This window comes from Mytilus californianus, unplaced genomic scaffold, assembly GCF_021869535.1.
Source record: "Mytilus californianus isolate M0D057914Y unplaced genomic scaffold, xbMytCali1.0.p SCAF_3, whole genome shotgun sequence".
NCBI lineage: Eukaryota > Metazoa > Mollusca > Bivalvia > Mytilida > Mytilidae > Mytilus > Mytilus californianus.
The window spans coordinates 84,256,187-84,282,290 of NW_026262679.1; the positions used below are offsets into that span (position 1 = coordinate 84,256,187).

General features: G+C 30.8%; 1 protein-coding gene across 1 annotated transcript; it reads right to left on the reverse strand.

The window, feature by feature from the left end:
• Positions 1-608: 608 nt before the first annotated feature.
• LOC127735250 (vesicle transport protein USE1-like) lies at positions 609-20,446 on the reverse strand. The gene is made up of 6 exons (XM_052245367.1): positions 20,245-20,446; positions 17,215-17,264; positions 15,151-15,229; positions 14,650-14,818; positions 12,471-12,637; positions 609-857 (listed from the first exon to the last, which is right to left on the reverse strand). Exons 1-6 carry the CDS (start codon positions 20,338-20,340, stop codon positions 678-680), a joined length of 741 nt encoding a protein of 246 aa, XP_052101327.1. The 5' UTR covers positions 20,341-20,446; the 3' UTR covers positions 609-677.
• Positions 20,447-26,104: the final 5,658 nt, after the last annotated feature.

Below are 26,104 nucleotides of genomic sequence, written 5' to 3' on the forward strand. Positions count from 1 at the left end.
AGTTCCAATCTTTACAAAAATAATCAGCAAGACAAGATTTACTAATTGGTCAAGAAAGCCGAAATCATCAGTCCACTCCTTTTAGGAGTTATTGCCTTTAAACAACCATTTTTTTTCCAATTTTGCATGTAATAAGAAAACTAAAACAAATTTAAAGCAAAAAAGAGTAGATCTATTAATAAGTCAACATGGCTGAAATCATCAATCGACTCCAATTTCTTGTATTTATAGTAGCTAAAGAGTAAACAGCAAAAATAATAAGCAAGACAAAAATGTCACATAACTGAATTGTCAGTCCACTCCTTACAGGAGTTATTGCCATTGTTTTACACATGTTTGCATTTTTGGCAAAAACTGTTAACAACACACAAATGATCAGCAAAAAAAGAGATTTTAGTCATGAATTATATTCTAGTCTATGATGTTTGATAGTAGCCATTGTAGAAGATCCACATAGATTCAGGTGAGTGACACATGCCCTTAAGAGCCTCTAGTTATTTTTCTGAATGATTTCTTGATACATGTACTTAGCAAATATACACAGTAGTTAACAGATGTTGCTGGTGTCAAACTTTGTTTTATTGAACAATCAATAAAGAGTACCGGTATATATTGCACATTTATTTTCACTCTGAGAATAAATAAATATATATATAACAACAATGTGTACACCTTCGTCACACCTTTTTCGAAAATAATTTCATAAACATAATCATAGATAGGAAGGTCAAGGTAACAATGACTAACATAATCCATATCCACCAGGAACAAGTCTGTGTATGTTTCTCTAAACGATCACTTTCCTTCTTCAATTTAACATAATTCCCATCTGTTAGTTTAACACTTTCTTCCAATTTCTGCAAATAAAAAGAAACAATTTTGTCTATCAAGTATAAAAATGCAATAAACATCTAAAAAATAAATTATTAACTTGAAATAATTACTTGGCAAAGTTAACTGTTCATTTCAAAATGAAATGCAAAGAATGCAATCATTTTTCTAAGTCGTGACAGATGCTTAGGTGATATGATTTTTTTTGAATGTTCAATTCTTTAACTTAAGAGGGATAGCATCTATTTCAAAATAACGAAATTCAGTTTTAGATTTCATTAAAAATTGTAATTACTAGTTGATTATTTATTTAAGGAATGACTGTAATATTTTGTCTGTCTATGAAGAAATAACATAAAAAATATGGTGCACCACATTTTTTATGTTATTTCGAATAGACAGAAAAAATATTAAAGTCATTTCTTATAATTTAATTCTAAAAAGGAGTAAATCATGATAAAAATGTTGATGACGTCGCGGTCACATGACAAAATTATGTCTATGAGCTGATAGACAAAACACTTTCAGCCAATCAGAAGATGTGTTACATCCAAAATTAAATTATTGAAGTTTAAACAAAGTTTTTATGAGCAAAATAAACATCATGTAACTTAGAAAGTGCTCAAAAGAATGTTTTATGTTGTCAAACTTTTATTTCTCATAAATAACAAAAAAAACTTATAGATTAATTTAGGGCAGAAGATTTTGTTTTTTCATCTGTTTGTAGAACATATATTTTTAAGGTTTTGAACATTTCCTACAAAAATTAAAAAAAAAAATTTTCTACTAACAATAGTCTTGCTCACACTCTTCATTTAAACAATAGTGGGTCATGGTTAATAAGTGACCATAAAACCGAGTCTCTTCACAAAATTACTGAGGACAAAATTCACCCTAATATCTCAAAAATTTCTTTTTTTAATTACCATCAAGTTAATGTGTTTTAAACATAAACATCCTGTATTACACAACAAGAACTTGAAATCAGGAGCACCAGATGTGTTCACAGGATCTTGTATCATTCCACTAGAATAATTAAAATGGCTATCCCATCTATATAATTTTATAAAAAAATAAATAAACCCATTAGTTATTACTTTATTTTGGACAAATGTCATTTTACAGATGAAGAAAATCTTTTGAATGAATGCAATGTTTCAAATGAAGGTAACACTTAAAATGTGTTAAAATTCTGCAAAGAAACCTACTAGAACATTTAAGGATGTTCGCTGCTCTGTTTTAAAATAACAAGCTTTTTAAAAGACTGTTATAAATTGACAGTATATAAATGAAGAAACTAAAAAAGCAGAAAAAAATGAAGGGTCCGTGTGCTTGTTTTCAAGATATAAATCATTGTAAATTTGGCGGGAAATGATTCTCTCTAGATTTTTTATACATTTAACATTGGCACCTTTTTTATGTCTAAAAGTATGAAAAAATAACAAGGATTTAATAAAATTTTCAAAGATGGCATTTCAAAATATATTTAATCAAATTATGAAAAGAAAAGTAGGGGTTAGTGGGAAATTTTTTTTAATGGCACTACATGGTTAATCCCAGAGGAATACGAATATCTGGCAAACATTCAAAAACAAGAGGAGCGAACATCCTTAATATAGTGTTACCAAAGTTTTCTGAGTTTTTCTAAGGGGCATGATGTTTGCTTGCATAGAACACTAGGCACTTTTTTATAGTTACATGTAAACACCCTTGTAATGATTTAGACCAAGTTATTAAAGAGGGTAAGGTTTTTTATTGTAATATCCAATTATAAGATCCTTTGAAAAAGTTTGCTCCAGGGTGACAGTCATATTTGATGCAGATCAGATGTAAATTTATGCAAGCTTCTTGCAGAAAAAAGTTCGGGAAAGAAGGGAGGGTCTACTTGTGGAGGAGAGAGATTAAGGGAAAAGGGCACTTTTCTATAATCAGCTGTTTTGAAATACATTGTTATCATTTTAAAATGCACAATTCAAAAGTGGTTGTTGTTTCATTTAAATGTTTCATAATTTAGTAAGGCATCCATTTCCCTGAACTAGTATACATTATTGTTTAAGGGCCAGCTGAAGCCCCCTAGGGGTGCGGGTTTTCTTGCTGCGTTGAAGACCCATTGGTTGCCTTCAGCTGTTTTCTGCTCTTTGGTCAGGTTGGTATCTCTTTGACACATTCCCTGTTACCATTCTCTATTATATGTTATACAAAATAGTCATATACACAAAACACATAGCTCATGCTTTTGTGATTAAAAAAGCATTTAACACTTATTTTGAATCAAGGATTACAAAAATCCTGATACAATTTTAGTTCATGCTTTTGTGTTTAAAAAAGCCTTATACTAGTTTTGATTTTTAAATCAAGGATAATTATACAAATAAGAATGAATAATATTTATTTTTTTATATAATAACTTGGTTCCAATTTCACTAAGATTACTTTTTTTTTTTTACATATTTTCATTTTCCACATTTGAATTTAAAAAAAATATTTTCATTTTCTATTTGTGTGAATGTTACTATCTTATTGTTTATTCTCATAAAAGATATTAAAATTCTTTTCTTGCTTGATATGTGGATGAGAATTCTACAGCTCAATAAATCAATAAATTGATTATTTGAGACAGATCTAGATATTTCAGTCAATGTAAAACATTCAAAATCAAACAAAAGGCTTTAAAAATATTTGCTGTTTACAACAACTTTTGCATTTAAATTTTGTTCTGGCATAAACTACTTCATTTCATAAACACTGCTCATCATAAACATTTTTCATTATAAACAAGTTTAAACAAAGAATTGCATCATCAAACATTCAAACTTCTGAAAAGATTGTGAAGTTTTGATGATGACAGTTAACAAGCGATAGCTTACACATCACTCTTGGTTAAATTTAACTAACACAAAGAAAGTTTTTTGTCTTTTAACTATGAAACCAATTGAAATCATTGTTACCATGTCACCCTATCCTTAAAATCATGAATTAGAAGCCAGCTGTTACTTATAAATTATTTTTTTACCATTGAAATGCTTATTTATTTGAAACTACAGCCAACACCTTCCCTCCTTTAACTTTATTTTATTTCTTTAAATTGTTTTAAGTTTCAGTTTATTTATTAACATGGTTATTTAAACGCTTTGTTTTTTTTCCATATTTTTATGATCACATAATGTGACAGCTTGAATACATATATTGGACTAAAAACTAAATGGGATGTGAAAAAAAAAGCAAATGAATTTCAAATTTCAATTGAATTGTTTGTATTTTTCCAAATAGATACGTATATACAGTTTAATTTCTCATCACTATTTTAGGTCAGGGGAGATAACACATTTATTAAAAAAGCTTGATTTGTGTTTTGTGGTAATATGCATTGTGTATAAGTTTCATAAATTTGATTGAGGCAAACTAAAGTTAGAGAATCGAAACTAATTTTGGGATGTACAGACAAGGGTAAGACTTAATGCTCCCTCTGCTGCGGTGGGGACATAAAAAAATAATAAACCTTGCATGATGGACTGATTTAGAGACACATCACTCGTGAAAACTTGTTTCGAGCAACCCCTTACATGATTATTAAAAGATCCCATTATAATGCACATTTGCAGAGACAATATTAACAATCTTTAAGAACATATTGTACATTTTGCTTGTAATTGTTGAAAGGTGCAAAAAATAGTAAATTCCATGAAAACATCATTTGTATATTCTTAGATTATTATTTATAAAATTTTCTAATAATGGATAAAGCATTTATTAATCAGTTGATTAGAGGGTCCTATTATAGGATTAAACACATTTTTTCTGGAGGTTATTGATGTGTAAACTGGGGCGATTAACTCACAAACTGAAAAAAAGTTCTTAGGACTTTTATGTAAACTTTGTGAGTAAGCGACCCAGTTTACACATCAATAACCTCTTGAAATAAATTGCTTCACCTAGCGCAGCTGGATACGACCGCAGAGGTCCAACCCTGAACAGTAGGGGCAAAAAAGGACACAATATTTGCGCTTGATACAGGACTGAATTTGGAGTGTAATTAATTATTTGACACATAAAAGATTTCTGACACAGAATAACTGTAGTCAAAGAAATTAGAATTGTTTTTTTGCTTTAGTGCAATACACTATGCTGTTGCATATTAACCCACCTCCCCACTTTTTTTTTGCAAAAAAAATAATATTTGAAGAATTTTAATTTTTAATTTTTGAAATCTGAAATGAGAAAAAATTGACCCCCCACAATTTCTTTTTACCCCCCCCCCCCTTTTCCCCCCAAAAAAAATTCTTACCTCAATTATAATTACCCATTTAAATTTACCATAGTGCTAACTTAATCTTTTTTATAATAGAATATAAGATATGGTGTCAAATCTTTCATATGGATTTTTTTGTAAAAAAAAAAGATGCATCATTTGCAGATATTTTTACTGGTCTTCCTTTATAAATATGCATTTCTTTAAACATAATTTAAAAGCAGTGTAAGGGAGGTAATCAAAACTTTGTGTTTGGATTACTTCCTTTACACTGCTTTTAAATTGTCTTAAGTAATTGTCCATTAACCATTTAAAAGCAGTGTAAGGGAGGTCATTCAAATGAGTTTGAATTACCTCCCTTACACTGCTTTAAATTATGTTTTGTACTAAAGTTATTGTCCATTAACCAGGACACCCTTGTTTTTTTCCTTGTTTGCCCCTTATTCCTAAACGGTTTGAGCCATAACCCCCAAAGCAAATCCTAACCATCCCTTTGTGGTATGGAAACTTGTGGTATAATTTCAGAGAGATCCATACACTGTTCCACAAGTTATTGTCTGGAAACTATAAAAATGCTTATTTGGGCCCCTTTTTGGCCCCTAATTCCTAAACTGTTAGGACCATAACCCCAAAAATCAATCCCAACCTCCCTTTTATGGTTATAAACCTTGTGTTTAAATTTCATAGATTTCTACTTAATTATACTAAAGTTATTGTCCGGAAACCAACTGTCTTCGAACGACGACGACGCAACGTGATACCAATATACGACCGAAAAATTTTTTGCAGTCGTATAAAAATGTGTTTAATCCTTATAATTCTTAGCCAAACATTCGCAATTTTTAATTAACATTTTTTTTTTTTTCATTTGCTTCTATTTACAATCAAATGCACAATGGACATGTCGTAACTAAGGAGTTAGCAGCCATATTGACTATAAGAAATCAATAAATGTGCGATTAATACAATAGAATCTAAAATGAAATATCACATACCTCAAAAAAGTCCTTTAATGAGATATTATCTGAATTTGAGCCGTAAAAGTAACGGAATCATCTTCAGATTGAGTGTTTTCATTCGTATGTTGTCGTGTTTTGCCATCACGTTTACATGGTAAGATCATTCATGATATTTCCCAAAATATTATTTAATTTAAATTTCATACATTTTCCAAGCTTGAATGCATCATTCTTTTTTTCTATGCATAAAAAAAAATGTAATTTGTTTTTCAATCTCAATTTGCTTAGTACCCCTGGATCACATGCATGTGTATAGTGCATGAATAGATCACAGTGAAGGTTATGAAAGTAGTTTCTGCAACATGGTTTATGGAAGTGTAAACCAAAGGAAAAACTTTGAATGGACCAATCCAATTCAAGTATTTGTAGATATGCAAATCATAGAAGAATTATGATAAATATATTACAAGTAGTTGATTTTATAATTCATTGTCAAAGATATTCTCATTTTTTAAGGAAATATTAATTTTGCTTTTTAATATAAATTAATGAGTGGCTTAACAATTCCATTGAAATGGTCTTTGTATCTGTCATATTTTCTTCAAAAGCAAAGAAATACATTTTACCCCTATGTTCCATTTTAGCCATAGTGGCTATGTTTCTTTACGTACAAGAAAATAAAATACAAATTTTATACTAGATACTCTGAAACTCATTCAGCCCAAGTTTGGCTGAAATTGATTCAGCAGTTTCAAAGGAGAAGATTTTTTAAAGTAAGCAAACTAGATGAACAAATTGTGAAAAATTGTCTTTAAAGGGCAATAACTCCTTTTAGGACACATTTTACAATTTGGGTCATATTAACTTATTTGTAGATCTTACTTTGCTGAACATTTTTGCTGTTCACAGTTTATCTTTATCATTAATAATATTCAAGATATTTACCAAAAACTGCAAAATTTCCTTAAAATTACCAATTTAGTGGCAGCAACCTAACAATGGACTGTTAGATTCATCTGAAAATTCCATGGCTGGTAGAACTTGGCCTAATGAACATTTTAACCTTTCAGCTTAATTTGGGATGGAATTGGTTCAGTAGTTTCAGAGGAGAAGATTTTTTAAAGTTAGAAAACATGATAAACAAATTGTGTAAAATTGTCCTTAAAGGGCAATACTCCTTAAGGGGTCAATTGACAATTTTGGTCATATAAACTTATTTGTAGATCTTACTTTGCTGAACATATTTGCTGCTTACAGTTTATCTTTATCATTTATACTATTCAAGATAATAACCAAAATCTGCAAAATTTCCTTAAAATTACCAATTTAGTGGCAGCAACCCAACAATGGGTTATTAGATTCATCTGAAAATTTCAGGGCTGATAGAACTTTACCTAATGAACACTTTTACCCCATGTCAGATTTGCTATAACTGCTTTGGTTTTTGAGATATAAGCCAAAAACTGCATTTTACCCCTATGTTCTATTTTTAGCCATGGTGGCCATGTTTTTTGACGAAACAGAAAATAAAACACAAACTTTATTCTAGATACCCTAAGGATCATTCAGCTTAAGTTTGGTTGGACTTGGTTCAGTAGTTTCAGAGAAGAAGATGCTTGAAATAGTGTACACCAGACGGACGACGACGGACGCCAAGTGATGGCTAAAGCTCAACAGTTCCTTCGGAATGGTGAGCTAAAAACCTTACATAGAGATATGTCAGAATCTCTCATGTTAATTAACAGTATATATGTGTGTGCAAACTGTAAGAAGCACCATATGAGAACGGGCAATATTTGGTACAATTATATATATAATTAGATAGGATGAATGTTCTTTCAAACCCTTGTCTCATATATGGATCTTTACATGAAGTTTATTGCCACTACATGTGAAACAAATGGCACTATATCTCCTATCATAAATACAGTATAAATTTTGTTTGTTTAATATACTAGTAGTTCATTTGGATATGAGTCTGACCAAAGTCATGTACATTTACAATCTTATATTTATAGTTCTAATAGAACATTTGCACTAATCTTTATCTAGCAAAGTTTATACTATTTCAAAATGTATTTACATTTTAGTATTGTCCAAGTCATGTACATGATGAGTAAGTTGACCTTATTTCAAGGACTTTTAAAACTCCAGAAAAATAAACTGTTATTAGATTGAAGATTAGGTGAAAGAAAACCAGGCTTGGTTTGGCAAGATTGATCAATTGATTGATTTTTGGTGTTTTAATGTCTCTTTCAGCACTATTGGCTGTTTTGTGGTGGCCAGTTTTTGTTTTTTTGTTTAGCAAGACACACATCAAATATTGGCTATATTTTGATAAGGCCAAAATAAATAGATTGTGTGTTTCCTATTTCACCCCAAAAAATTAGGTAGGGTAGGTAGCTAAAACAATTTATTTTACGAAAATGTTTTATTTTTTTTTTATTGTTGACAGCAGAAAAAGGTTCCAAATCAAATCATTGATGTGCCACCCTTTGCCTGATTCCTTAATATTTAGCATAGTACTTAAATCTACAGATTTTTTAATTTTCTGTTTTAGTTCTGAGTCAGAAATATGAAAATATGTTAGGGTAAAGGTTGGCACCTGTTAAAACGTTTAAACCCCCTGCATTTTTATGCACCTGTCCTAAGTCAGGAGTCTGTTTTTCAGTGGTTTTTGTTTGTTGGTGTGGTTCATAAGTGTTTCTCGTTTTTTATATAGCTTAGACCATTGGTTTTCCAGTTTGAATTGTTTTACACTAGTCTCTTTGGGACCCTTTATAGCTTGCTGTTCGGTGTGAGCCAAGGCTCCGTGTTGAAGGCCATACTTTGACCTATAATTGTTTACATTTTACACATTGTGACTTGGAGGGATAGTTGTCTCATTGGCACTCATACCACATCTTCTTATTTATATTTAATGCAAATTTTATGCATTTCATGGGTCAAAATAGGAATATGTTCTTGCTGAAGAATTATCTTAAACCAAAAATGGCAGTTAAAAATCATTGTATGTTAGGGCCTGGTCAAACCTAACAATGTAAATGACACACAGGGTATGGGTGGGAGCAGATTATTACATCTTGAAAACATTGTGAACTGATGCTAAGCAGAGGTTGAGTATGATTTTTTGAAGGGTAATACCCTGCCCTTGTAAAATGCAAAATCCTGCATTAGAAGGAATGGCTGTATGAATTGCATACAAAAATAGCAAATTTTTTTAAAGGAAAAGAATTAAAAATAAAAGAAGAATGTTTCTGAGGACACAAATGCCCCCACTCAAGCTTTGCAATTTTCCAAGTAAAAAAGGGGCATAACTCTAGAACAGTAAATGACTGTGAACTTATCACTTCAGGTATTTGAAATTGAAAATTAAAAATCAACCCATCCCTCCTGATTTTATTTATAACTAAATTTTCTGGCATCAGAAACTTTACCAGAAGAGGGAGACTGTGACACAGCATCAGTATCACAAGGATCAGGATCATTACTACATGTTTTAGACTCAGATTGAACAGTTTGAATTTGAATTTCAATTTTAGCATCAGTGTCACTAGTTTCATGATCATCATTAGAACTACATGTTTTAGACTCAGATTTAACAGCTTGAATTAGAATTTCAATTGTAGCATCAGTGTCACTAGGTTCATTATCATCATTAGAAATACATGTTTTAGACTCAGATGAAACAGCTTGAATTTGAATTTCACTTGTTTCAGTTTCAAATGATCGTGGTTCACTGTCTACACTAAGACTCAGTGTTTTGAGAAGGGAGTAAAAATGACTTTTTAAATCCAAATGCTTCTAGCTTCCAACATTTATTGCCAACTGCCACCTTTAACTTCTTTGTGTAGCGTTTAGAATTTCTTGAGACATGATCGTTCTTCAATGTTTGTATACATACATGTGTCAATTTTTTGCTTTGTCATGGATATAAACTTTCAGTTGTTTCAAGCGCAAAGCTGATGAGGAATATCTTAGATTGCTCCCTATTGAAGCTGAAATCCATGTCAAAGCTATCAATCTATTTGGAAACATATCTAGAGCGAAATGTGATTCAATCGAATAGCGGCTAGCCGAAAGACAGCTACAGATAAAACCCCACAATAGTCACAGCTGGTTTATTGAAATTAAGGAATTATGCTTAAAATATGAAATTACTGACTTGTATGTTTATTTAAACAACCCGTTATCAAAATTTCAATGGAAAAAGCTAGTTAAATCCAAAATTCATGACTATTGGCCTTCAAAAATTATTGATGAATCAAAAGGATATTCAACACTTAAATTCATGGACCATAAATACAACATTGGATCCGTACATCCTCTAGCAATTTCGGTCAGTGCAAATCTAAAGGACATCAAAAAAATTCCTGTACGTCTTAAAATTGCAACTGGGAATTATATCCTACAAACCCATGAAGCATCATTTTCAAAGAATCATATCAGTTCAATTTGTAAACTCTGTAGTAAAGCGGATGAAACAGTGGAACACTTTATCCTGTTATGTGAAAAGTTAGAAGAGGCTAGAATACCACTTATGTCAAAAATCCTAAATAATGGAAGCTTGATCCTAGCTAAAGTTACAACCTCGTTTCCAGTTGATCTTATACAACTAATTATCAACCCGTTCTGTTATGTAGACATTGATGTAAACAGAACTGCTTTTGAGGAAACCAGTAATATTTTAGAACCCCTGTTAAGACAGTTGCATTATAATTTGCACAACAAGCGCTATGCTTTATTAGCTAATCTAGATAACCTAGGCAGTAGAAAATCTAACTTCTAAATGCTAACTAGTGTAGTATAGGTAGCTTGGCCCTGCAATGACATAAAGGGCACACTTGGTCCCAGAATCAGTTGATTTTGCACTAAAAGAACATTTTAATTTATTTCTATCAAAAGATTTTATTGTTTTATTTGTGCTTCGTAATATATATATAATAATTCTTGAGGTAGCGGAAATTTTTATATTTTAATATATAAAGTGATGCACATTGTATTGTAAATTATTGTGTACTGACATTTTCCTCTATGTGATTGGAGGTGTGCCTTGATTGGCAGAATTACGATTACCGATTACAGAATGCAATCATCACAATATGTGAACGATAAGGATTACTGCTGAAATACCCCAAGCGCTAAGAGATTTGTAAACAAAAAACCACGATACAACAAGAACAAAATCTTGCGACAATATCTGTATACCATTGGGAATTTAAGAGCTGAAAATTGGGAGAAACACAACATATTTCTCTTTTGAAATGGGACCAAAATTCGGATCCAAAATGAGGGTTGGAAAATCATTGAAGTTATCAAATGCTTTGCAGATCAATAGTATTCTAAACAAATAATCGGACATAAAAATCTTGATTTAAAAAAAAAAACATTAATAAAATGTTTAGGGTCGGCATTAGAAATGGAGGTAGGGTTAAGAAACTGAAAACACACAATTAATTTATTTTGGCCTAAGTGAAGTCCTATAACTGCTGAAACAAAATGAAAAAAATAACTGGTATAAATACTTTATCTTTCCTCTATAATTGATAACAATTGCTTAATACAGTTTAAAGATCCCTTAAAACATAGTCAAGTAATGGTTCTGAAAACTGTTATTTTTTTTAAGGTGCATATATATAATATCACCAAATCATAGTACATCACATCCGGTTGCATACGAAAAAGGGTGGAAAAAAAATATTCCCTTGAATTTGTCAGTTGTAGGAAATTAATCCTACATTTCATTGCAGTAAAAAAATTCTGAGTCATAAACACATATCTTGGGTGTTTCAAAGCACCTTTTTTTTTTATTTGGTGTTTCTATAGAATATTTTGGAAACTCGAGGTTACATGGTTACTAATGCTTGTACACAGGAAAAAAAGGGGTGAACATTTGATTGGTTAACTTCCAGTGATGGTTATTTTCTTATATGCAATGAAATGTGAAATTTTGTCTATAGTACTGGACAGGATAAAACTTTACTCATGCCAAGTATTTCTTTATTTTAAACAAAGATAAATTCAGCACAATTTTTTGAAAAGTTCAAATTTAACAAAGACTAATAGGGGAAAAACAATGGTGGTATTACACCTTAAAGTTCTATAACTCTGACATATCTAAAAATTATCAAGCAAGAGAAACTTTATCTTTATGAAACCACACTTTTTCAAAAGTTCCAAGCTTCTAATTTCAAGAAATATTATGTGAAACATCCTTCAAAAATACAAGGTATTTTGTTTAAAAAGACATGTAAACATAGAGATCATGACTACATGCAGCATTTAAAGGGAACAGAACAGGATGGTCATAAATCATCCCTATTCTAATGATCGCTTGGTTTTTACAGATTTCAACTGCATAGATGATGATAAAAAATCGCTATTTAATACTTTACATGATCTTTTGGTTTATTTAGATTTCAACTGCATACCTTATTATCCTCTCGGACAATTTGTCCAGAGTCTCGTATACTCTCTTTCAGATTTCTGGTCAATTGTAGCATCTCCTCGGCCAGTTTTTCATGCATCTGATGTTGATGTTGTATAACAATATCTATATCTTTGTCTGTTTTTACATTCCTTTGTCTTAAGCCACTATCTACAAAGACAACTTTGAGAATTGATAAAGTTATTTAGACTAAAAAACAATCATTTCAAATTAGGTAAGAGTTTTGCAGGGAGCAAAATGTAAATTTATACCAGGAGCTAAGAAAATTCATAGAAATATTCTATGAAGTTTTTTCACAGAGGAAGTACCCGGTATTCTGATTTGAAAAAAATTATAAATGAAATTGAGTTTAAATAGGATGATCAATGAAGCCTGTATCTATTAACTGACCACTCTGTTTATTATTGCATTAATGAGCGAAATGATTCATAAACATATTACATGTATACCATCATCATATCAATATTTCATCATTTATAAAGTCGACAGATCAGGTATGGTTTGGCACAATAAGTTTAGTTTTATTTGGACCTATGGTTTAACATTTTTTTTCAAATGCTTTTGTATCAACATTTTCTATACATGAATATAACACTTTATAAATTATAAAGTGTGTCAGAGGGGCTTTTCTTAATTTTTTTTCATCAGGAATGGTCAAACCTAAAAATTTGAAAATCAAGGATGTATAAATAATTGAATACGTAAAAAGTTATATGAAAGATATGGACCTAACAAGAATAGCCAAATCCACCTGAGGTATCAGGTATCAAAGTAACAATTGCTATTTGGTTGGACAATCGTATATTTAGAAAATAGACAATTTTATAGTTATAACTGTGGTCAAGTTTTGGTTCAGCTGGACAGTATTATGAGAGGAAACTGATTTCATATATTGTTCTAAGGGATCCTAGCTCTCTTTTTTTTTCTTCAGCAATCAAGGTCCCAACACACACAAAACAATTTACCAATTCTGTTAAAGTCATCTGTGATATAATGCTCCCTAAATATTTAAGATATATTCAACATTCCATACACATAGTATTAACTTTTTCAATTTAGTTTTCTATTGCTGGCTGGAATGACTATTGATGTATAATTTACTAAAAGTATGTTACAATAAAAAAGTTACTGAAAAGTTATTTTGATAAAAAAAATTAATTATAAAGTTTTTCTATGTGAAAGCAGAACAAACGCTACTTCTGACATACCCTTATTTTATTGAATGGAATTCATTTAATATCTTCAAAATATCACTGATTTTTTTCTTAAACATAACCAAGGACTAATTATTTTGTAAAATGCCTACTTTTGCCAAAGATCTGCTTATATGCTCAAAAAACATCTTAATGCAAATTTAGAAAATTTATTTCACATATAATGTCATATTTGTTATTCTCCAGCTTGAGATAAAAAAAAACCAGTTACAGTATAGTTGAAAAGACTTGGTTGAAAACTGCTTTGGGTATTAAAACTGTAAGTCTTATGGTCACAACAAAAAAAACATTTTAAATAAGAAACTGTTGAGTCTTATTTCCTTTCACAATTAACCTGTGTATTCTCTTAAACATATTTAAATCTCAATAATTGTCCCATGTTAAAAAATGTTCAGATTTGAACATCATGAAAAGGACAACCACCACATGCATAGGGAAGAATACCCCTGTTGACCTTTTTATAAAACAACCACTTGTATTATACATTTTATTATGCACGTACCTATTTTATCAATTGGACCCTGTAATTAACAGATCAATTCAGCAACTTGAAATATATAAAATTAATTATGGAAACCTTAAATCAACATATCAATTAACTCTTAACAGACATTGTCAAAAATTAAAACCTGAGAATAAATGTTAAAGTTTACTATCCAGAAGATTTTTGCCCCTTTCGACAAATACAAGCACAATGTACAAGCTGTTTCGATAGATTGTTAACATTATTTCGACAACCATACAGTTTTATGGGATCTTAAGTAATCTTGTTAGGGAATGTGGGGAATGGGATTGTTGTTTTAAAAGCATTATTTTGAAAAAAGTTTTATATTTCTATAACTTTATAAGCTTATCCAGAGAAATATATGGGCGTATATACTTAAAAAGTACAGTTACACCTAAAAATGTTCTGTTGATTAAAACATTCAAGTTTTTAGACTAATTTACCATCAAGTTTATCTTTCTCAGGTCCCAATAACTCTTCTCTTAAATCTTTATGATGTCTAGCAACTGTCTTTTTCTGTAATTCTGCTGATGAAACAGAGTTATGTCCCTTGGCAGATTTTGCCACATTAGGAAGCTGTTCTGCAGCTAATGCTTTCTCTGTTACAGTTGGCTGTTACATGTAAAGAAAAAAGAAATGGACTTAAACATCTGAATAAGTTAATGAAAGTATGTAATTGTACAATCATTAAGAAGCATATTCTCTATATGTTAATTTTTTTTAAATTACATATTTCGAACGGTCAGATTAATTGTTTTTTGAGCGTCCACTAAATGTTAATATGTATGCAGTTACTTTCAAATTCACTATACAAATGAACAAATTATTTCAACATATTAAGAATGATGTTAAATTCATATTCAATGTTACATCATTATTAAAGAGTTTTATTATTATTTTGGTCAAATGATTATAAAAATTCCAGTTTGAAGAAAAACAACTACCATTTTTTCTGCCTGAAGTAAACCTTTCAAGAATTCCACCTTACGAGTGTATTCATTTAGCATATCTTGACATGGCTTCCTGAAAGAAAAATAAGATAAACAAAATCAAAATGAATATTCAAGTAATTTTTTATATTTCCACTAAAGACATCATCTTTACATAGTTGTAATATCTTTAAAAGAAATTAGAAAGTTGGAGTATCTAGGGTACATGTGTTCTAGTATCTTTGAAATAAGGAAGATGTAGGAATAATTGTTCTAGTATCTAATGAATAAAGAAGTTGTAATATCTAGGAAAAACATGTTCTAGTAGTATCTCAAGAGTAAGTGTTCTTGTATCTTAGGATATATTTGTAAATTGTACCTAAAAAAATCAGTAAGTTAAAGAACACACTTGTGTTTTAAATTGACTGATTGTTGGTGTTTACTGCTAGTGGCCAACTTTCAGCACTCTTGACTTTATCATGGCACCAGTTTTTATTAGTCAAGAAAGTTTTAGTTCCCAAAGATAATCACTGACCTTCAGCAGGAAAACTGACAATCCTAGTCAATTAAGATTTGAGTTGAACGCATCTGCCACGAGCTGGGTTTGAACTCACAACCTCAGTGTTGAAACTCAGAAAGGTTTGTGATAACTGCAAATGAACTACTTAGATCACTTGGCCACCAAATTGGCAATGCCCCAGTTAAAAAAGAAATATCAGCTCACTATATGTATAATGAGCGCAGCTGGATACGCCCGCAGAGGTCCAACCCTGAACAGTTGGGGCAAAAATGGACACAATATTCAAGCTTGATACAGGTCTGAATTCAGATTGTAATTTAATATTTGATATATTATAGGTTTCTGAATAAATGTAGTCAAAGAACTTGAAATTGGTTATATGAAAGATTTCTTGCTGTTGTGCAATACTTAGTAAATCTGTTGTCAGACTGCTAACAAATAAAATCTTATATCTCTGAAATGTAAAATCAAAAATTTATAAAAATCAAAAGGGAGCTTACAAAAATAGATATAAACAATTAACCAAAGTCTCATAAAAAATGGTGAAAGCATTTTTGAGTTATTGTGCGAAAACTGGAAAATCCCCCTTTTTGTAATGAATAAAACCCCATAAATATATATTCTGAAATTTATAAAAATCAAAAGGGAGCTCATGTCGATAGAAATAAACAATTCAACAAAGTTTCTTGCAAATTGGTGAAATTGTTTTTGAGTTATTGTCTGAAAACTGGAAAATCCCCCCTTTTTTAATGAATAAAACCCCAAAACTCGGAAACTGTAAATCCGAAATTTATAAAAAAAACGAAAGGAGGCTCAGGTCAATAGATATGAACAATTCACAAAAGTTTCATGCAAATTGGTGAAATTGTTTTTGAGTTATTATCCGAAAACTGGAAAATCCCCCCTTTTTTAATGAATAAAACCCCAAAACTTGGAAACGGTAAATCTGGAATTTATATAAAACGAAAGGGAACTCACGTCAATAGATATGAACAATTCACAAAAGTTTCATGCAAATTGGTGAAATTGTTTTTGAGTTATTATCCGAAAACTGGAAAATCCCCCCTTTTTTAATGAATAAAACCCCAAAACTTGGAAACGGTAAATCTGGAATTTAAATAAAACGAAAGGGAACTCACGTCAATAGATATAAACAATTCATCAAAGTTTCATGCATATTGGTTAAAGCATTTTTGAATTAATGTCCGACATGTTGACGACGGACAGACGGTCAGCGGTATACCATAATACGTCCCGTAAACGGGCGTATAAAAAATCAGGGTCTTATGGCTCATTCATTAATGAATGCAAAGACCCTGCCGCCACTAACAACTTATTTTCTTTAAAGTTATTTTGCATACATGAAATGGATGCACATTCATAAATAATCCATACCTTATTTATAACTTAAATTTCTACCTTCCCATATTCAATTCATAGAAGCCCTTTATATCTAAATCTGACCAGTTTGAGGCTTGCAGAGTTTAGACTAGTATGAAGCTGGCTGGTGATTTTTTTTTAATTAATGTAAAGTACCGTAAAGTATACACTGTACTTACATTGAGGACTTCTTAATCTGAGATAACTGGTCTTGCAGTGCAACAACATACTGTAATTATAAAAGGAAACATTAAATATCATCTTCCATATACCTCAAAATATTTATAATAACTATACATGTATCATTAATTGCACAGTGTGCTAGTGACATAATACGATATATGGGTCATTAAATTCCCTAAGGTCTCTTATGACGACCGTGTGAGGGCTTTATAGCCAGTCAAGGTCGTTAAAAACCCCCATCATCTTAGGTACAAGACAAGCAAAAATGATTATCCTTCGTGGCACAGAAGAATAATGAAATGGAATTGCAAAAGATTTTGTTCATCCTATTTGATATTTGTAATTTGTGTAAATAAACACAAATTGGTGGTTTGGTTTCACTCATTCAAAACCTCTCTTTCATATTGAAAGTTTCATAGTACAAGGTATGAACAGGATGCTGAATTAACTTGAAATAACTACAGATGACATGTCAACAACAAAAAACTACATACAAAAATGAAAAGAAAAAACACCAGTGAGTTTTTGCTTACATGTATCTTATAAATTCAACCCAGGACGAGGTAAAAACATTTTCGTAAAAAAAGTAACTGTTGACCAACTGAGTGATATTCTTAACGTGACCTAGGCCTTGTGACCTAAAAAAGGGGTGAGGGGGTACCCTACTATCTTAATTGCCCTTCCGGAGCACCTGAGATCATCCCCAGTTTTTGGTAGGATTCATGTTGCTCAGTCTATTGTTTTTTATGTTGTGTTTTGTGTACTGTTGGTTTTTTTCTTTTTTTGCCATGGCATTGTCAGTTTATTTTCGACTTATGAGTTTGAATGTCCCTTTGGTATCTTTCCGCTATCTTCTACTAGAGCTTCAAATAAAAATCACTACTTGACAATGGATCATATAGACATGATCAATATTAAACAAGAAGTTACTTTTTTCAAAATTTAAAAAAAAAATAGATTCTTTTGCCATACTTTTTAACATTCATGACATTTTCAAAGAATAAAGATTTGAATATAAAAATACACAACAACAATTTTCCATAATTTTTACCATCATATATTCATTTGATTACTAATATGTTTTATAAGATGTGTAAATAAGTTGTGAAACTCTGAAGAAATCTTGATTAATTGATTGATTGTAGTTTGCTTCAAGTCCAGTGGCAAATATTTAATAAACATTCAGTTCACAAATTACAAATATATCTAAAATGTGGTTTGATAAGAACGAAGGACTGGAATTTTAGACTTACATGTAGTATGGCAAAGTTGATATGTTTGATAGGGGTACAAATTTCTCCTTGCAATGAGCAAACTAAATACTCCTGAAAAGGGAGCGTCTTTTTACCACAGAACACCCAAAATTTACCACAGAACTTCAAAATAATAATACTTCATACATTATCATCGTGTAATTGTTAATTCTTTTTATAATTTGACATTCATTATTCAAATAAAATTTAATTTTTCTATTTAGGGTCGACTCATTAACGCTACGCCCCCCAACTGAATGGCCAATATAAATTGGGATCATACAGAAAATCCCTAGCTATTAAAACCATAATATATTTATATTTGTGACATTTATATTTTAAATACATTTTAATCTTTTTTGTAATTTTAATTCATTTTTGAAAATGTTTAGATACATGTACATTACGTAATTATTTATTAAAGTGATTAATGAAGTAATTTGTTAAGCTGATATCTAGAGTTGTTCAAACAATTGGCGAATGTGTGTACATCAAAGTTTTCTCTGTTTATAGAGTTATATATAAAACTTCAAAAAGATATCTAAAGTTGTTGTAGGACAGTAATATTTGAGTTGACTTATAACATATTATAAGTGTGTCTTTTTAATTGTCAATTAAAAGTTCAAGCTCGATGACTGTTTTTGGAATTTTATGTTGTGTGTGTATCTTCTCCAATCATTTAACAATAGTTCGGATTTTTACCAAATTGTGTATGCATTTAGAAATCGTTGAACTGAGCATTTACATATATATTCTATATTTTATAGTCCAAAATTAATGTTGACCATAGCAAGTTCACCGACACAATTAAAGTACCGAAATTTAATTAGATTAACCAATTTTGACACTTGTGGTAATCACCAATTAACATGTCATTTAAATTATCACACCTGAGACATCAAATACATTTAATTGAATTATCTTATATAATCAGGTGGCAGCTAGAACAATGAAGAATTTTGTAAATATTCAATTATTAATGATATATATATTATATTAAATAGAATGTTGAAAGTAGTCTTCCTGATCTAATTATTGTCAAGTCATTTCAAGAATAAAAATTTTATGATAATAAAAATTCAAGATTAAAATGTGAACCGATGATCACCATCATTTTAGTTGGAAAATTAAAATTATTGTCTTATAGATTTATTAATTTCACAGAATAAATAGTTACATATGAGAAATATTAGCTCTTTCTTAATTTCACGAAAAAATATTGTAAAACAAAAGAGTTGTTAACACTTTTTATCGATCAGTTCAATATATTCAAAGCGTATATTGATCAGCGATTGAGAAAACCGTACAGTATTTTTGTTGTTGCTAAAAACTATTTTTTTAAATGTTTATTTTAGATTTTCATTATTACAATGCATTAGTTTAGTTGTTAAAATGACATTTTAATTTGCAGTGTAGTGACCATACATGTATGTGTACCTTATTCGACCAGACTTGGCTCTGCATGTGTATTTATAAATATCACCAAACATAAAAGACATCCCTTGTGGTGGAATCCTACACACACACAGGGAGATTGGACCTACTTTATACACCAGGATTCCCTCACAGAATAATTTGAAGACTGTCTCTCAACATCTCCCATATAACCCCTTTTTGTTCAACTTTTAGCCCTTGCACAGGAGTTTTGAATCCGCCCCCTAGGTTAACAAAGGTCATGTTTGAATATTGCCACTTTCAACCATCCCCTAAAAACCACATAGGTTGTCGATTGACAGATAAACATATGCCTGTATACAGCCTTTACAGGTATACCTTCTCAATTCTCCAGTCCCACAAACTTCTTTCTTTCGCCATATTTTCACATCTTATTAACAACCGATTGAAATTTATTTCAATCCTTGATGACATTCTAATTATTCAGAGAAACAGGACTTTGTTTTAAATGAGAAACAGGTCTATCTATACAAATGTCCACGCAATCAGTGTAAAATCATCATGTTGTATTCTACTTTGCTTTTTGGGTTTTGGTTAGATTTAAAAGAAGTGTTCGAATTTATAGGTGACACTTCCGCTGTCATGAAGACAAATAAATGAATAAACTATGCTTAAAGTATGACAAAAAGTTTTGTCTACAATCAATTAAAAAAACTACATAAACAAAATGAAAAGTAATAAGATAAAACAAGTTCAAGAATAAGTAGGCCTAGTTTCTATAACCGGAATCAAAAGTCGAACACACCTAAGAGATATGTCTAAAGTATAACTAGTAAAACTTTAACCGAAGGACCCACCACATGCATTTAATCAAACGAAAAGTAAAAAAAAACTGATTCACATTCACTTGAACATCTTTAACAGAATACCCACATACTGATTGTGATGATAAATGAGACAATATTATAGAATACAATTTACAAACATATGGTAGTGGAGAGTCAGTCATCTGTATAAAGAGAGATAACTCTTATTTGATCTGAATATCTACACGAGAAAAAAAAGATATACATCTATTCCAGCAGAAACTTTATACAGTTTGAATTATATTAACCTGATAAGCATATCTTTTTAGAAAGTTAACAAAACAATACAGTCATTTCCACTCATTTATACATGCAACTTTTTCTCAAGCAGAGTATAGATAATAGGACTATAAACACTAATACGCATTTATATAAACAGTGCGGATAAGATATATATATAAACTAACTATGAACACGTAATCGTAATGAATAACTTTGTGGTACCACTTCCTCAGCACAGATTAGATACATTTATCAATGTTACAATATTTTCTTTTAATAATGGAGGGGATATACAAATTTATATATACAATGTTTATAAATGTGGACAGATATATATATATGCTTATGTATAGCCAATGTTTATTGTCTTTGGTAACAATCCTGTACGTAATTTTGGATTTTAAACCAATAAAATATCTTATCTTATCTTATCGTAATCAAGTTTACTTTGTAAAAATCACATGCAATATAAATAAACATAAACAGTATAATTATTGTCAAACTATACGGATCAACATAAAAGCGTATATTTGAATACAAAAATAAACATATATTTCAAAAGATCTATAGGAGCCACATCAGCAACTTGGACGGCGATAAAGTCACGTGATGGCCGATACAGCTGGGTATGAAATCTACCAGTTTACTATCTCAAACTTATTTATTTACGTAGGTCATTTGATAGCATACATTTCAGAGTAGGACACCAGCATATCTTACGGAATGTAATTAACATGATTAAGTCAAAATCGAATATCTTCAATATTTATTTATATCTTCAAGTCACTCATCTTTTTGACATAATCATATTCCATTTCATGATTTGTCATTTTTGAGAAAGACTGTCACACTCTATCATAATATGTAATGGTTAAGCCATAAGTTTTTATGGTTAAAGGACAAATTTCGCCAAATAAAAGGCCGATTGGATAAAGTAAAATTGTTACTATTTTTTAATGTTATTAAATATTTGCAATCTCAGGTAAAATTTGTTCTTATAAAAAAAAGAGGTTTCAGTATGCTTGCCAATGAGACCACTATCCACCAGATACCAAAATGACAAGGATGTAAACTTCTATTGGGCACGCTACAGCCTTCAATAATGAACTAAACCCATATAATGTAGTAAGCTATATAAGGCCCTAGTACGACAAAATGAATAACTCAAATTTCAAAACCATCGACCTGATTTATATCTATCAAGTGGTTTAAATTAATGTAAAGTATCATTTTTTTTTTTATTTTCACATCATTTAAGACCTTTAGTTTTGAGTTAAAATGGACACAGTTAATCTTATAATTTGAAGTCTTATTTTGGTGTAGAGATGTCAAATTGCGGTTGTATGTATAAACTTATTTATTAGCTCATTCGAAGATATGCATCATGCTACCACGTAGAAACAATATTTTTGCAGAGGTAAAGACTCTTTGTTCATTTACGCAAGTTTAAAAGAAGAACATTAAACAATTTTCATCTTTACAGTTGAATGCGACTGAAAAGTTTCCCCTTTTTTTGTCTTTACCAAATTTTGTGCACCAATTTAACATGGACATTGCACAGGGTCGGGTTTTCTAAGACTTGATGATATTGCTCTATGAAGTATACTTGGATATACAGCGACCGACATTACAAAGTAAGACAGAATGATTTCTTTATCAGCAGAATAATTACTTTAAGCTAGATCCAAACGGTCTGATAAAACAACAAAATCCACAAACAATACACAGAAAAAAATATTAAACAACAGAAATATATAAAGCGAATGTGCTAAGGTATTCTATAAAGGGTAATCGCTTCCTCATCAGAGAATGATAAGGCTTGCAAGTGAGACTATCATATAGAGACAAAATGGACGTGGAAAGGTCACTACACGGCCCTCAACAATGAGCAAAACCCCGATACTGTATGGTAAGATTAACTAATAAAAAGTTTTCCAAGACTAAAATATCGATGAGTACATAGTACATATACAACGGATTAAGTACAAAGACGTTATAAACCGGAAGAGAAAATCATACTCTTTTGTGATGCAAAAATAAAGTAGAAACACGATGTAAGACCATAAGTTCTTTAGAAATACATATTTAGTTATATTTTAATTTTATTATAAACAAAGTCAATGCATTTTAATACCGACAAAATTCTAAAATCTTATTACAGTATTAAATTGGTAACCTTTTAAGTAGAAGATTACTGAAAGAATCTATGAGTTAATATGGATCGTATCTTAATATACGGACTCAATAAACATCATCGCCGTAAATATTAGGATGTGATATCCTGTTTGTTATAAGTTTTCTATAGATACTGTCAAATTTCCAAACCAAATTTTTGTAACAATGAAAGAATTGAGTGAAGAATTTAAGTATTTTATTACGAAATTCTAGACTAAATAACGGATAAACTTTCCAGTTAGACATAGATTACGTTCATTTTAATCTATAACGTCAATTTGGACACGGGCAGAGCGAACAAGTTAAGAAATATACACAAAAGGAACGCCATCGTCGAAAGATGGAAAATTAACAAAAGGGAACGAACGTTTTTCTTTTCGGTCGTAAATTTGTGTATGGAGTTTCCATATCTAGAAAAGGAACATTATTGCTGTTTACTAGTATTTTATTATATAGTCAAATGTTTACTGTAAGTCAGTTCCCTTCTATAAATTTTCACGGTGTTATTGGAAATTTTAGCTTATTAAAGGCAAAAATACCATCAAGGTAAAGATGTTATCAAACTTTTTAATCAAATGGAATTTAAATAATCTTCACTGAGTTTGGCCATAAGCTGTGACTTATAACAATACAGAAACGTACAAATATGATGTAATAGGGACACAATAAGTGCCCGTGTGAATAATACCTACAACCTGTCAAAAAACTGCATTGCCGAAACGTACATCGATGTTATCAAGGAGAAAGTTGACATAGCTTTATTCGTCTTCAGTTCCAAAAGTATATCTGGCATATTCAATTTTTTCATTTATATTAGTTCCAGCAATTAAATTTGCAATCAGATAATTATAAAGAAATTTTAATCTACAAAGAATAGTTCGTTTATTGATAAGATTGGTGTCTTCAGACTACTGGCTATTCCTACATTTTGAATTTTCATATTCTGTCTATTCCATTGAATTTGCGCCAACTTTTAAAAAATCCAATCTTTCATTTGCGCCAAAAAATATAAAAAAAAATAATTTGCGCCATTTTACAGGTAACATATAGCGGAAAAGTTTATATATTCATTGCTATATAGTTAATGAGAATTGTTTTAAAGTATCCCCCTGGGTAATTAAGTGAGTTCATCCAAACATTTTTATTTTACGTGGACGTTGTAAAGAAGTTTAAGGCAACAACGTACATAAAAATGAGATCCATTATGAACACACCGACTGCAGTTCGACGATGGGAGAAAGACAAAATGGACTGTCGTTTGTAGAAATATAGTTTTCACTTAAGAGGCGACTTCTTACAAGTGTTGTGCTAGAACAGAATAATGTTTTACTTCAGTGTATAGTGCTTAGCAGAACTGTCTTTTTACATTATTATGAAGTCTCTTTTTAAGAACGTATCAGTGTGTATAGTGCTTTCATTATGATTTTTTTTTCTTTTTTGTATAAATCTATTTTTTAAACTTCTTAACTGTATTATCACCTGAAATGAAATGGTTTTTTTTTGGCGCAAATGAAATATGGGTTGTGGCGCAAATAAAATGCCAATTGGCGCAAAAGCAAAGCACCGGTCCTATCCTACATGGAAATTATAGATGTTGTTATTGCAAAATATGTTGTTTTATTCATTAGTGTCTAATCAAATCACAGGTAAATTTACCTGTCGAAAGTGAAGAAAATTAATTTATAATTTAGATAAAATTAATGGTGAAACACAGACTATAATTTAATGTTGTTGAATTCATTCTCAGTTCATCAAGGCTAATGCACAGTTAGATATCAGATTTACTACAGACTAGACAACCAAAATGAAGTCCAGACGTGGAGACAGACGTCACTGGAAGTGTTCTACCCGTAACTGCCCAGCAAGCGTCAACACACTCAACAACATGCTAACCAAAGTGATTGCTAACCACAATCATCAATCCGACAAAATGCAACTTAAAGTAGAAGAAGTACTTAAACTCATGAAAACCCGTTGCAAAGATAAGCTCACACCAAGCACTACTATTTATGAAGAAGAATTGGTGAAACTTCGTTGCAATGAATGGAATGATGATGCACAACAACTTGTAGAATACATACCAACCTTCTATTTCTGCAAAGACCAGCTGTATAACGAGAGACACAAGACATTACCTGCACTACCAACATCAGTAGCAGATATTACAATCAATGGTGATTGGGCTGAAACAACTACCAGACAACCTTTCCTTCTTGAAGATGATAACATCAATGGTTGAATGATTGTCTTCAGTACGCAACTAAGCCTCAGACATTTAGCAGCAGCAGACATATAGATTTCACCACTACAACAAATGTGTTACGATATTTCTCCACTCGAGACAGTTAAATTTTAATATTTAAAGCGCGAGGCTTGCCGAGCTTTTTAAATACTTTAAATTTAACTGTTGAGAGTGGAGAAATATCGTAATACACGAGTTATAGTGGTGGAATCTGTTTCTCTAATGATTCTTATCCTTCCTTTTCAAAGATTTGCAGAAAGTTGTGTTCTTTATATGTGACGTCATCAGGCATGGTCGCCTTTTTTCATGACGTCACAATAGGAAAATTCAGAAGAAACCAAGAAAATTTGACGTCATAATTAAATTTCGACCAATCATTTGCCGAGAACAAATTTTTCACTAGTGAGGAGAAATATTTTTCTCACACCGGCCAAGCAATGTGAAAATAGCACAAAAATTAGAGAAACTATTTACTGTGATATTGTATATTCTACGTATGTCCTACACTATTGTAACAGCTTTACACATTCCATGCTATAGTTGATGGTACAATGTATATCCGCTGGTTTAAATTCTCCTACCCGGTAAAGACTACAACCGAGAACCATGTTCCTCGACTACGAGACAGCCATCAGGAACGCATCAAAATCAAAGGCTGTTTTTTCACTTCACGCAATATATACGGGGGAATGCACAAAAACATGGTTTACAGACAGCATACACAGAAAACGAC